This window comes from Eschscholzia californica, unplaced genomic scaffold, assembly GCF_041429995.1.
Source record: "Eschscholzia californica isolate CP2 unplaced genomic scaffold, dmEscCali1.0.p SCAF_2, whole genome shotgun sequence".
Classification (NCBI taxonomy): domain Eukaryota; kingdom Viridiplantae; phylum Streptophyta; class Magnoliopsida; order Ranunculales; family Papaveraceae; genus Eschscholzia; species Eschscholzia californica.
The window spans coordinates 51,029,601-51,041,892 of NW_028238309.1; the positions used below are offsets into that span (position 1 = coordinate 51,029,601).

Below are 12,292 nucleotides of genomic sequence, written 5' to 3' on the forward strand. Positions count from 1 at the left end.
GTAGTGTAGAAGCAAATACTCGTAATGACTCACAGAGTCTTTATATAGTCCTGATGTCCAATATATCTTTGTGATAGTAATTAGAGGTTATTTAGTTCAGGATGTATTCATATCTTGTAATGGCGTAATAACTCTTGAGTCCATATAATACGTAAGCATATATTGATGGCATAGTTTGTAGTTTGTACGTACAATTTTAGACTCTTTACAAAACAACTTATTAAGGACACTTAAGGCCATAAAATTTTTTCACCCACAAAAGTGAGGTTCGTAGTTCTCTCGTAATACCTAAACTACCCTTCTTTATGTAAATGACTAAATCTAGAGTTTAATCATTATTGTTTCTCACAATTTAATTTTTCCATCTCTTCTCCATTGTACTCTTCTATTTTCTGCCCGACATGATCATAAAACTACTTTAAATCGAAAATAAATCATGTGAATTGAGACCAACAAATGCTTCAACGGGGTATAAGATCAATCAAGCATGTCCGAGCATTACACATTTATTATTTGCGGACGACTTGATTGTCTTTGGTAATGCTAATACCACAAATCTAGATTACATTTTACAGTTTATGGCGCAATATGAAGCTTTCTCGGGGCAAAAGGTGAACTTCGAAAAGTCTTCTCTACTTTTCAGCCGAGGAGTACCAGGGACAATCCAGCATCAATTCATCAACCAACTCAAAGCACCAATCATGACGGACCAGGCAAAGTATTTAGGAGCTCTCCTTCTCAAACCAGAAAATGGAAAATTCTCACCAAAGTCGTATTATACAGAGATCAAAGAACCACCAAATCTAAGTGAAAAAGCACAAAATTTCCCATGGAAGCAGTTTTGGAAGATGAAGAAGATGAACCCAAACACACAAATATTCATTTGGAAACTTATACATGACGGATTAGCAAACCTTAGCAACATAGGGAGAAGGATAGATTCCATACCTCAATCATGTCGGTTGTGTGAGCTTAATGAAACAGAATCTTTAGAACATCTCTTTGGTTCCTGTCCAAAGTTCAAACAACTTTTGAGTCTGGCCGGAGAAGATAACCAAACACATACAAGTATTGATCCAATAGACCGACTCAAGAGGATACTTGGATCTTCGAATCAAAGAGAAGACAGATGGTATAAAATCACAACTTTAATTTGGAACTGGTGGAAAGCTAGAAACGAACTTATCTTTCGAAACAAGATTCCGAATCTAAATAGATGCTGGTGGCAGACATGCGAAGATCTAAGGTATGCTTCTCTAACCTTCAACTTGGTTTCCACTAATGCTCTTCCAAATACAGAGAGATGGTGTCCTCCACCGATGGGTTGCATCAAAATTAACTTCGATGGCTCCTTCAAGGAGAGTAGAGCTGCATGCGCAGCAGTAGCAAGAGACGAGAATGGGAGAATACAAGACGTTCGCACAGATTTGTTCCCGCCGATATCGCCATTACACAGCGAGATGTTAGGATTTCGGTCGGCGGTCGAAATGGCAGAGGAGAGGAGGGATTTGATTTATATCATCGAAGGCGACTCTAGGGTTTTACTAGAGTTAATCTCGGCCGTCGAACCATCCATTCCGTGGCGCTTGATGGATGATATTAATGATCTCAGAACTCGCATGCGTCAGCTGAAGCTTACTCTCGCCTACTGTCCACGTGAATTCAACTCATTGGCGCACGATTTAGCTTCTGGCAGTTCACCCCCCCTGAATTGGGTAGACTGCTAATTTAGCCCTTTAGTTAACGTTATGTTGTTATGTACCTTTACCCCTCATCGTGTTTGTGATGTGGGTGTACTGTTGTAACACTTTGGTGTATGATTAAGTGTTTTTCCAAAAAAAAAAAAGAAAAAAAAAAACAAATGCTTCAATGGTTCGTTTCGTCTTTGAATTTCATTTTCTCTCACTAGCAATTGGAATAGTTTGTAGATTTAGGGATTTCTCACATTAATTAAAAGTGGATACTGTGAGACAGAGAGAAGAATGGTGAAAAAAATGAGAGTGGTGCCTGTTGTAATGATGCAAATATGAAAATGGGAAAAGGATTGTGGTGTTCACGACCCTATACAATAGAAAGGTATGCATATATAAATAATATTGGTACGTATGTACACATCATAATGTAGTCACAATTGAACCTAGTTGGTTGGGTTTGGCTTTAACGGTTTCTAAAAGAATAGGTCCCTCACCTAACCAAATCAGCCCTTTTTTTGTAGTTCACGGACTGTAGTTTAGTCTTTTTCTTTTTTAGAAGAAACATTTTTGATACGTAATTTGTATGACACAAATACAAAAATGAAATAAAGTATAAAACCTTAACAATAAATAACACGTTATTTATGAAAAAAAACAATAATCAATAAACAAAAAAATATCGTAACTTTGACGTCTAGACATAATTTAACTATATTAAACGTATTGTAGAAATATACGTAATTAATACTAAATAATGTGTATATTGCGAAACAGATAGTATGTTCGAAATCAATCGAAAAAAAATCTAAAAAAAAGAAGAAAAAGAATTTTGGAAATTAATTTTCAAAAGTGGATTTTTCCTGATATAAAAAGTTATAATGAGTATTATGATTAAATAGAAATTATAGAAATCTATTTTTTCTACAGAGATGAGTCAATTTGGACTACACCATTACATCAACACAAAAATACCTTATCTAGATTTTGACCTTGACCCATTACTTTGACATATCACGACTACACCACCCATTTCTTTTAGAACTTTTGATTTACACCACGTGGAGGAAAATGTTAATTTTATTTAAATGTAAGTTGTGCGAATCACGCATGTGAATCAAAATAAAAATGCCCTTGCATTGTAACGAATGTTATAGAAGAATATTTAAACAAACATTTTGGGAAATTTTATAAAAAAGGAAAAAATAAACAAAACAAAAGTGAAGCAGCTAAAGAAAACTGAACCCAACTTCTTTCAACAACAAAAAAAAAACTTCTGCCCAGAATCTGTTAACAAAAAAAAAACTTTTGCCCAGAATCCGTTAACAAAAAAAAATCTGGGCAGAATTTTGCTAAATATATCTACTTTTTAGGTTTGTGGACCAGTCTTTCATGCTACTGGCAATTTTTGTTCATCAAGGCTGCTCTAAAATGTGTCAACACACAAAATCTCATCAAGGCTACTCTGAAATGTGTCAATACACAAAATCTCCCAAAACTACAACACTGCAGGAGCCAGGACTGGTGTGCTGATAATGTGTAATAGACTTGCAAACAAAATTTCTAGGTTACTAGCAATATTGTCTGCTTCAGCACATGAAGAACGCGTCACTGAAAGGAGATGGTTTGATCTCCTATTAAGGGGCATTTTCATTTTTTTCCTTCTTGTTTTGCAGAAAATATCTGCAGCATTTCTTATTTTTCGCTTTCAGACAGGCAAAGCGTTCACTAATATATTTGGGCAGCCAACCTCCGTCATCTCAAGTTTGCTATATCATTAGCTCGACAGCCTACTTGTTTCAAGCCCAACCAACTCCATATATCTAACTATTCAAGTCCCATTAGACCGAGAAAACTAATAGTATTGGCATTTATTCCACATACTCATTTGGATATATAGCCTTCGGCTTTGCCTGAAGTTGGTATAACTTTGAGCAAGTACTTTCAACAAACAACTTGCATAACTTTTGATAGTCTTGCTTCTACCAAGAAAAATATTAAGATCCAAACAGCCAACAAACGTCGGAAAATAACAGAAGAAAATGAAACAGAGCTTCTTCCATTCTGCTCTCTTAACATTATATTTTTGCTTCTGTAAAAATTTTGAAACAAGAAATAACAAAGAACTTCAAAAAAAACAAGAACAGATTCATGTCACTCTTCCAGATGCTAACAACAGCAAATGCGAAATCATAAACTAATTGAAAATAAATTTAAGTTATAGTTGAACGAAAAAGCAGAGATACTTACAACGTTACAACTGGTACAATGAACTCCACGAGAAGCACCAAATCGTTTGATTTCTTTTTGCGGCTACAAGTTTTGGTTCATATTTTTGTAGTTTGTCGAAAGTACTTGCCTTTTAAAGGCCATTTTGTGCAGCCTTATAACTTACTGGTTAAACATGGCAATAGATATTTCTACCAATCATAATTTCTCCTACCCCTGCTACTACTGGAGTTGCTAAACCTTGAAGCAGAATATTGATGATGATGGTAAGATTTTGCTGAACCATAAGAATTTGGACTTACAGGGCTAAACTTTGCCTTTTTCGAAGGAGATCGTGAATTTGAAATCGGATACCCCTTCTTGAAATTGGAATTTTTATGAATCTTTTGGGCTGGTGTTGCTGGAGATCTCCAACCATTTTCTTTGTACTTCCAGTTTGGAAACTCTTCGTGATCGTCAGGTATCCAGCCACCTCTGTGTTTAGGTTTTACTGGAGTGAAAGTTTCGAGTCCTTCGTCATATGGGATTCGTTTCTTTTTGTGAGGTTTTTTGATATCATGAGGTAAGGACTGAACACCATAGTCATCTCTACCTCCTCTTGGGAAATGCTGAACCGGAGTTGAGAATTCACCCTTCCTCCAATTAGGCTGCAAAAGTTTAGGTTAACCAAATTACAAACTATATAAAATGGATGGATGAAAAAATAGTCGTATTAAGAAATATGGGCAACTTATATTCATTCAAACTTTCAAAAAAAAAAGAAATATAGGCAAATCATGTAAATGTATGGAGTTGGACCTTGGAATATTTTGTGCATCCTCTGGCAAAATGTCCTTCCCCGCCACATTTGTAGCACAAAGTAGGTGTCGATGGTTCACTTGTTTCGCCACGTTGTTTTGCACAACCCTATATTTACAGGCATTCAATGAGAACAGAGTGGTGAATTCATGAGGAGTTGGTTAAGGAACATAAATAAGACTCACCAAACCAGTATGACCAGACTGACCACAGTTGTAACAAGTAACTTCTCTTCGACCAGTATCGATGAAGTCAACACAACAAAGATGGCCAAACCTATGGCAAATATAACATTGTATCTCCTGTTCAAGAAAATATAACAAGGGGCAAAAAACAATTCAGTAAATTGAAAATTAAATGGTTGTGCCTCATTAAAAGATAAATCAGAAAATGGAATACAAATTAACCACAAATAGTGTTGAGAAAGTTTAAACCTTGAGATCACTAGGGTCGTAGTCGCTAGTGCACGAGAACATGTTATGTCCAGAATCTCCGCATCTTAGACAGATAGTAGAAATCTGTGAGCCTCCTAGGTTTTTGTCAGGGCAGTTTCTGGCACGATGACCAGTCTTTTTGCAGATGTAGCAATCTAGTCCCTACAGAGAAATCACGAAGAAAAATAAAGAAAATTAATAATCATCACCAATGTGATCAAAGTCAAGAACCCCATTTTCCATGAAAACAACAAATTCTTCGAGTAATAAAGGGTATAAAATTTTTGACGCATGAAATAAGATCAAGTTCAACAGAATGACCAACAATAATGAAATAAACAAGTGTCGATATCCCTTACGAAATCCAGGTTCATAATAATTAATAAATTAGACACATCATACATGCATAAAAGATCTACCTATCAAGTTATGATAACAAAACGTATCGGAATAATTTCTATTGCTAAGTGTTTCTTAAAAGCCAAAACCGACTTAAATATTGATGGTAGATTCATCGCAAACTTTACACTTCAAAAGTTATCGACTTCCATTAAAAGGATGAGTTTCTTGACTGTAAAATTGTTTAAAGCATGGTCCTCCATTGTCTATATCCATTTGACACAAGCAAGTGAGAGCTTTGACTAATCAAAAGATTCAAAACTTTTAAAAAAATTCCTTTTAACTACTAGGTAGCAAGTTATCAACACTATATTGAGAACAGAAAGACTAGTCCATTAGATAATTCATCCCGGGAGATTTGCGAACAAAAAAGACCGTACCTGCTTGCAGTGACGGGCACCATGCTCGAAACTCCCACACACAAAACATGGTTTCTTGCGCTTCTTGGCTGTGCAGTTAGCTGCCATATGACCTTCTTCCCCGCAGTTAAAGCACGAATTACACGAACTCCAATTGTTACTTGGAGGATCAAAATACCTAGGTCCTCTCTAAATGCCCAAAAAAGAGTATAAAAAGATAAGCATAATAATAAGCTATTTGTATATTCAACTCAACATATCATCCAAAGTTCGACTGGTTCACTCACGAGAAGTTTCCGCAAGACAACATTGTCCACTATCTCAGCACCTTCTGTTTCCATGGGTTTAGCTCCTTCCACGACTTCGGCAGCTACGACACCAACTGCTTCTGTGTCCATGGGCTTGGCTCTTTTCACTACTTCCGTACCGCCTATACCGGCTGGATTTGTTTCCACGAATTTAACTTCTAACGCCTTCTCTTCATCCACAAATCTAAACTACAGCAACGAAAAAATATCGACTATCTAAAATTAGTAATCCCCAATCCCTAATTACAACAACATCAAATAACCTCAAACAAAAGAGCAACTAAACAGATGACGCAATCAACTTAAACCACAAGACAAAATTCTGATATCGAAATTATTGTAATCCAATGATAATCAAATTGAATCAGGTGGAATATAAATATTCACAAAGCGTTTGTTAAAGGGCATCAAAAACCTTATTAAGCATGTTAATTGGATTGATAGATAACCTAGAAAAATACAAAAATTGCCAATCAATGATTGAAGACGCTAAAGTTTTCTAATTTAACTAGATATAAACTTAAGATTGATGAATCAAGTATGAAATCATTATCAGAAAAACAGGAAAAGATGAATATACTCACAGTATTCTCCTTTATTTGTTTCTCTTGTTTACTAATATTCTTATCTTTCTTCTTCTTCCTATTCTTCTTCTTCGGCAACTCTGGTATACTCGCGGTTACATCAATTCCGCCATTGCTTAGATCTGCAACTACTTCTACATCATCTGAAGATGATGAAGAAAGACTAATCACTTTATCTTCACCTCGTTTTCTCTTATTCTCTCTCGCTCTAGCTTTTTCCACAATTTCCAGAGACAGATCCCCGTTAGCTTCTTCATCATCACTACTAGTCAATAAAATTACAGATTTTTTCATATCATTTTCATCATCTTCTTCCACCTTCCCTTTCATCTTTTCTCTCTTCGTCATTCTCCAACGACGAAGAACACAAACCCTAACCTTAAATTAGACCCTAGACCAGAGCGCTTTTGACCTTTTGGGACTTGCCGACGTAGGACGGGAGACTGAAGATGAGAAGGGAAGGTTGCGGGCTGTTATTGAGGAGGAAACAGTTTAGGCGTTCTGATTCTAGGGTTTCTTGCTTTGATTTTCAATTAATTCTATTTTAACCCTTAAAAGATGACCAACTCGCCAAGTAAGCCTCCTAAAGTTGATTAGTTAGTGAAATTAGGGGTGAGCAAAATCCAACAAATCGGCCGAACCAAACCAAGATGAACCGGACTGATCGGTTTTTGGGCCGAACAAATCATTGTTCAACTGGGCTCGACCGCAAAATCGTACAACCGAAACCGATTTGGTTTGGCTTCGACTTGAATTTCTAAAAACCTCACAAGTCGAATAAACCGAACTCTAAGGGCTTTATCAAAATAAAATATTATGTACATGGAGTAGAGAGTAAGAAATACTAAATTTTAGTAATAATTCTGAATATGCAATATGTGTTGTAAATTATCGGTCTATTTGCTTCAATGTGTATCGATATTTGCATGCAACTTAATGAAAGTAAAGGAAGAGAAAGAGATAGAGGTAATGAGCTATATTAAACCAAAGTGATGAACTTGAACAAAACTTCATTAGAAGAATTTTTTCCAAACTTTTTCCATCTTTTACCAATTTCATACAAACACTATACCATATACATCTATTTATAGGGTGGGAGAAGTAGTAGGAAGGTGACACATAACCCAATGTGTTGTCACTTGCATGGTGTGTTGTCATCAACAAGATGACACTTTTCATATGGAGCTCACATGCAATGACACTTCTCATATAGAGCTACCATAAGATTACACCACATCTAGGTGGTATTATAGAAATGGTGGGCTTCCATAGATATAAGTTTGGATAAGAAAAGGTATATTAAAGGCACCCAAGCCCCTTGCATAACCAATGATTTTATGGGCAGCCACATCCCTTATAACAATATGATGGATTTTTAATTTTTATTGTTTGTAATGGTGGAAAAGTATGATGGATTTTCAATTTGTATTCTCCGTATATTCATTGTGAACATTGTGAAGAATCAGAATAAGGAGTTTAATCCTTATGCAACGAAATGAACAACATTGTTTTAGCATTTTGTCTAAATTGTCTTTGGTTAAACCGATCAATCGAGTTGAACAGAACTGGGTTGAACCATGTCGGTCGACATAATGATTAGTTTGGCTTCGGTTGGCGATTTAGTCAAACCGCCACTTATTGGTTCGATTTTGGTTGGAGCCAAAATCGAAAAAAACCGACCGTTCCTCACCCTTAAGCGACATTTTTACGGACTTTTCCGTAAGACAACTTCAGCAATTTATTTTTATTTCCGTTTTACCTTTCTTCGCGAAAATGTTACTTTTTCTCTACAACTGAAAAAAAAACGACTGTTACTCACCCCTAAGTGACATGGCTTTTTACGGACTTTTTCATAAGACAACTTCAACAATTTACTTTTATTTCCTTTTCACCCTTCTTCACAAAAATGTTACTTTTTCTCTCACTTGTTCATCTCATAAAGGGTTGGTTACAACTGGCCAACCTGTAATGAGAAAAAACAGATCTTTATTTTCCTCTCGTCTCGCTGACCACCATCATCTCTCCACTTTCTCCCCTCATCATCCTCTTCTTCTTCTTTGCCCATTTGTCTTTCATCTCAAATACAAAAAAGTTTTTATCTCTTTTTTTCCCCTTTTTTTTCTTTTTCGTCTTGCTCTCATTTCATTATTTCGCCAAAGGGGAGGGGATGATGAGAGAAGAAGAAGAAGAAGAGAGAGACATAGTTAGAGAGAGATGCTAATGGTGGTCGGGCAGTGGCGGTGTTAGTGGAAAGAAAAGAGATGAAAAATAATATAAAAAAAATTATGATAAATTGGTGGTCATTGTTCTGCTAGTGATACCTTATTAGATACAAGAAAAAAAATAGGATAGGGAGGGAAGTAATTTTGACAATACAAGTAAAAAAGGGAAGAACTTTTATCATTGGGCATTGATTGGATTGGACTAGCCTAGCGGTAACCACTTTTGAGATGTCGTGGTTGGCAGTATGAGTTTTGGTCCTCTAAGAGCATCTCCAATGCAAGAATCAATCTTAAAATTTTAAGTGCCACCTAGGACTTTAGAGTTTTTTGTAGAAAAAAACTTCTCCAATAGAAAACTCAATTGAGATCTTAAAATGATGTGGAAGCATTAATTTTGAGATGTCTCAATAAAATACTCTATTTTTGAGATCTCTTTTGAGAGTCTTCAGTGTCTTAGTCATCAAATTTAATATTTATACCAATAGAAATTTTTTCTTTTTTAAACACTTTCTCCTATTAAATGTATGTTTGACATGTGTAACTATTAGAGTTTCTTTGAGTGTTGCATTAGAGAAGGAATTAAATTAAAGACACTCAATTTGACCACATAGGAAAGAAAATCTCAATTGATACTTGACACAGGCCAATTAGAGTTTTTCTTTTTTAGTTTTGCATTAGAGATGCTCTAATTCTCAACTACTTTTCAGTTACATGTCGACAAAACCCTTATGAAAGCTCAATAAGATACTTTATTGCAAGGTTTCAAATTATCTTCCTCGTCACCTATTATTTCTAATTTGTTTTTAGTTGATGAATGCTTCATGTTCTTGAAGTTAGACTTACCTTATGTTCATTACTTTATTGGACTTTCGAAATAGTTTGGATCAGTATTGGGTCAATTGCTTAACTTTTCGAATAACGACATACTTTCTTTAGTTTTAACACTCGTAGAAGAAAATATGTTCAAAGGGAAATAATTTATTTAAGCACTTTTACCTCTTTTAGAACAACATCAAACTTTGTCACTAGAAGAGTAAATTTTTCTCTCAGAATGACAAAGGTGATTTGATCAAATCATTTGTGGTTGTTCCCCTGTATATCAAATGGCTATCTTTTATATTCTTTGAAACACCAAAAACACCGTTGCTTCCACCAAAGGGATTTTTAGTGAGGGGGGTGGGGAACTCATTTAACAAGATATACTCCAAGAATTGGTCTCCAATTCGCGAACCTAACATATTGGTGGAGTTTGTTTCAGAAATATCGGCTGGGACTTGGGACAGTTTGGCTCAGCCAAATAAGTTAGGGAGATTTTATAGGGCCCCCTCATTTTTGTTAAAAGGCCTCCCCTCAGTGATAATTTAGCAAGTAAAATGGTTCATGGGGAGGCCTTTTAACAAAATTGGGGAGGCCTTATAAAACTTCCCAATAAGTTATATTGGAACTTGAGGACAAATAAGATAATTTCTGGGGCAAACTCATTGACTCTAGATATTTCCAAAGAGTCCTTAACTTTTGTACAGTTAAACCTAACTCTTCCTACTTTTAGAAAAGGGTTAATTCCGTTTTGGCTCCCGATTTGTGACCAACTCGCCGTTTTGGCTCCCATAAGTGTCCGGCAGTTCGTTTTGGTCCCAAAAATTTCCTATTTTGTCCCAAATTTTATCCAACCTCCCAATTCTACCCCGATGACATTTCTGTAATTATATATTTTTTATATATATTTTTTTTGTTTGTCCACCTCATCTAATCTCTCCTCCATCACACCACCTCCTCTCCACCTCACCCTTCTTCTCCGGCGGAATGTTGCCGGCCGGAATAAAAAATTCCGGCCGGCAACCTTATTAAAAAAAATAAAAAGTTTCTTTCTCTCTCTTCTTCCTCCTTTCTCTCTCTTCTTTCTCCTTTCTCTTCTTCCTCCTTTCTCTCTCATCTTCTCTTTCTCCTTTCTCTCTCATCTTCTCTTTCTCCTTTCTCTATTCCGGTGAAGGATACCTTCGCCGGAAATTGTCTGGATCTGGGGAAAACCCCAGCTCCAGACTCCTCTTCGTCTAACGAAGAGAAGCCCTATTCGTCTGGGATTTCCACCGGGTGAATATAGCGGAGTGCATGGTTATGCTACAACTACAACTACTCAATTGATGGCTGAAAATTTGCATGAAGATGATGGGTTTTAATTTGTTAGAATAATTTTACAAACTTGCGTGTCTTAATGGTTTGTTTGAACATGTTATAAAACTTGTCTGAATGTTCTTTTTTTGGATTTGATTGCTTATATGTTGATGCACATTATATGGTACTCGAATAATGAAGTAAAATGTTGCCAATTTTTTGTTTCACTTTAAACCAATATGTTACTGTTTGGTCTATTTAGCATCCGAATTGTCAAAATGTTTTCTTAGACTTGTATGTTGATGTACAAGATGTGGTACTTGAACAATGAAGCAAAATGCTGCCAAATTTTTGCTAATATACACTATAAATCAATTTTGAGAAAGGTGAGAAGAACAAATTTCTATGTTAACAGTGCATCACATTCAAGAGCCATAGTATCCCTCTATAGCTTGTAAGGCAAATAAGGACTATATGTCCAGAGGATTGCTTGGCAACGGAAGGTAGCTTGTAAGGAGACTAGGGTGTATCCCCTGGCCTAGGGCACAGACACTTGTATCAATCAAATGTTACGAAATTTATTGTTATATATATTTTATTGAGAGAGAGAGATTTTTATTAGTTATTATTTTTTTGTATTATTTTTTTGTTTCTTTTCTCTTAAATTAGTTATTATTTTATTGAGAGAGAGAGAGAGAGATTTTAATTTCTTTTTTTAACCATTGAACTTTTTTTGTTCCTTTTTTTCTTAAATTAGTTATTTTATTTCTAAGAAGGAAAAGATTATTGTTTTTTTAAATAGGTAACTTTATTTCTACGAACGACTATATTTTAAATTTTGATAAAGGCTTCTAGACAATATCCTTTATTAAAAAAAGATGTTTGTCCCAGTCATCTTTTTCCCTTCTATTTTATTATATAAATTCAAGTATTCAACAAGTTCAGTTCGCCACCTTAGTTTTGTATTGATATGAATTATTGTATTAATTAAATATTTCTTTATCAGGATTTTAACAACTAATGAAAGTTTAATCTTTCTTAGAATCCGATGCATCTCTACACCAATAATCATATTTAAAAATTTGTAACAGTAAATTTTTGGTATAAGCTTACATCTATACAGATATATATCAAATAATCTTAAAGGGTTCATAGA

At 35.3% G+C, this 12,292-nt stretch overlaps 2 protein-coding genes across 2 annotated transcripts; one reads left to right on the forward strand and one right to left on the reverse strand.

Moving 5' to 3' along the window:
• The first annotated feature begins 578 nt into the window (after positions 1–578).
• Positions 579–1,727, forward strand: LOC147558766 (uncharacterized). The gene has a single exon (XM_086659107.1). The coding sequence runs from the start codon at positions 579–581 to the stop codon at positions 1,725–1,727; it is 1,149 nt and encodes a 382-aa protein (XP_086515233.1).
• Positions 1,728–3,734: 2,007 nt separating this feature from the next.
• LOC147558767 (uncharacterized) lies at positions 3,735–7,863 on the reverse strand. The gene is made up of 7 exons (XM_086660446.1): positions 6,803–7,863; positions 6,198–6,407; positions 5,932–6,099; positions 5,153–5,314; positions 4,904–5,020; positions 4,719–4,826; positions 3,735–4,567 (listed from the first exon to the last, which is right to left on the reverse strand). Exons 1-7 carry the CDS (start codon positions 7,148–7,150, stop codon positions 4,112–4,114), a joined length of 1,569 nt encoding a protein of 522 aa, XP_086516572.1. The 5' UTR covers positions 7,151–7,863; the 3' UTR covers positions 3,735–4,111.
• Between the last annotated feature and the right edge of the window lie 4,429 nt (positions 7,864–12,292).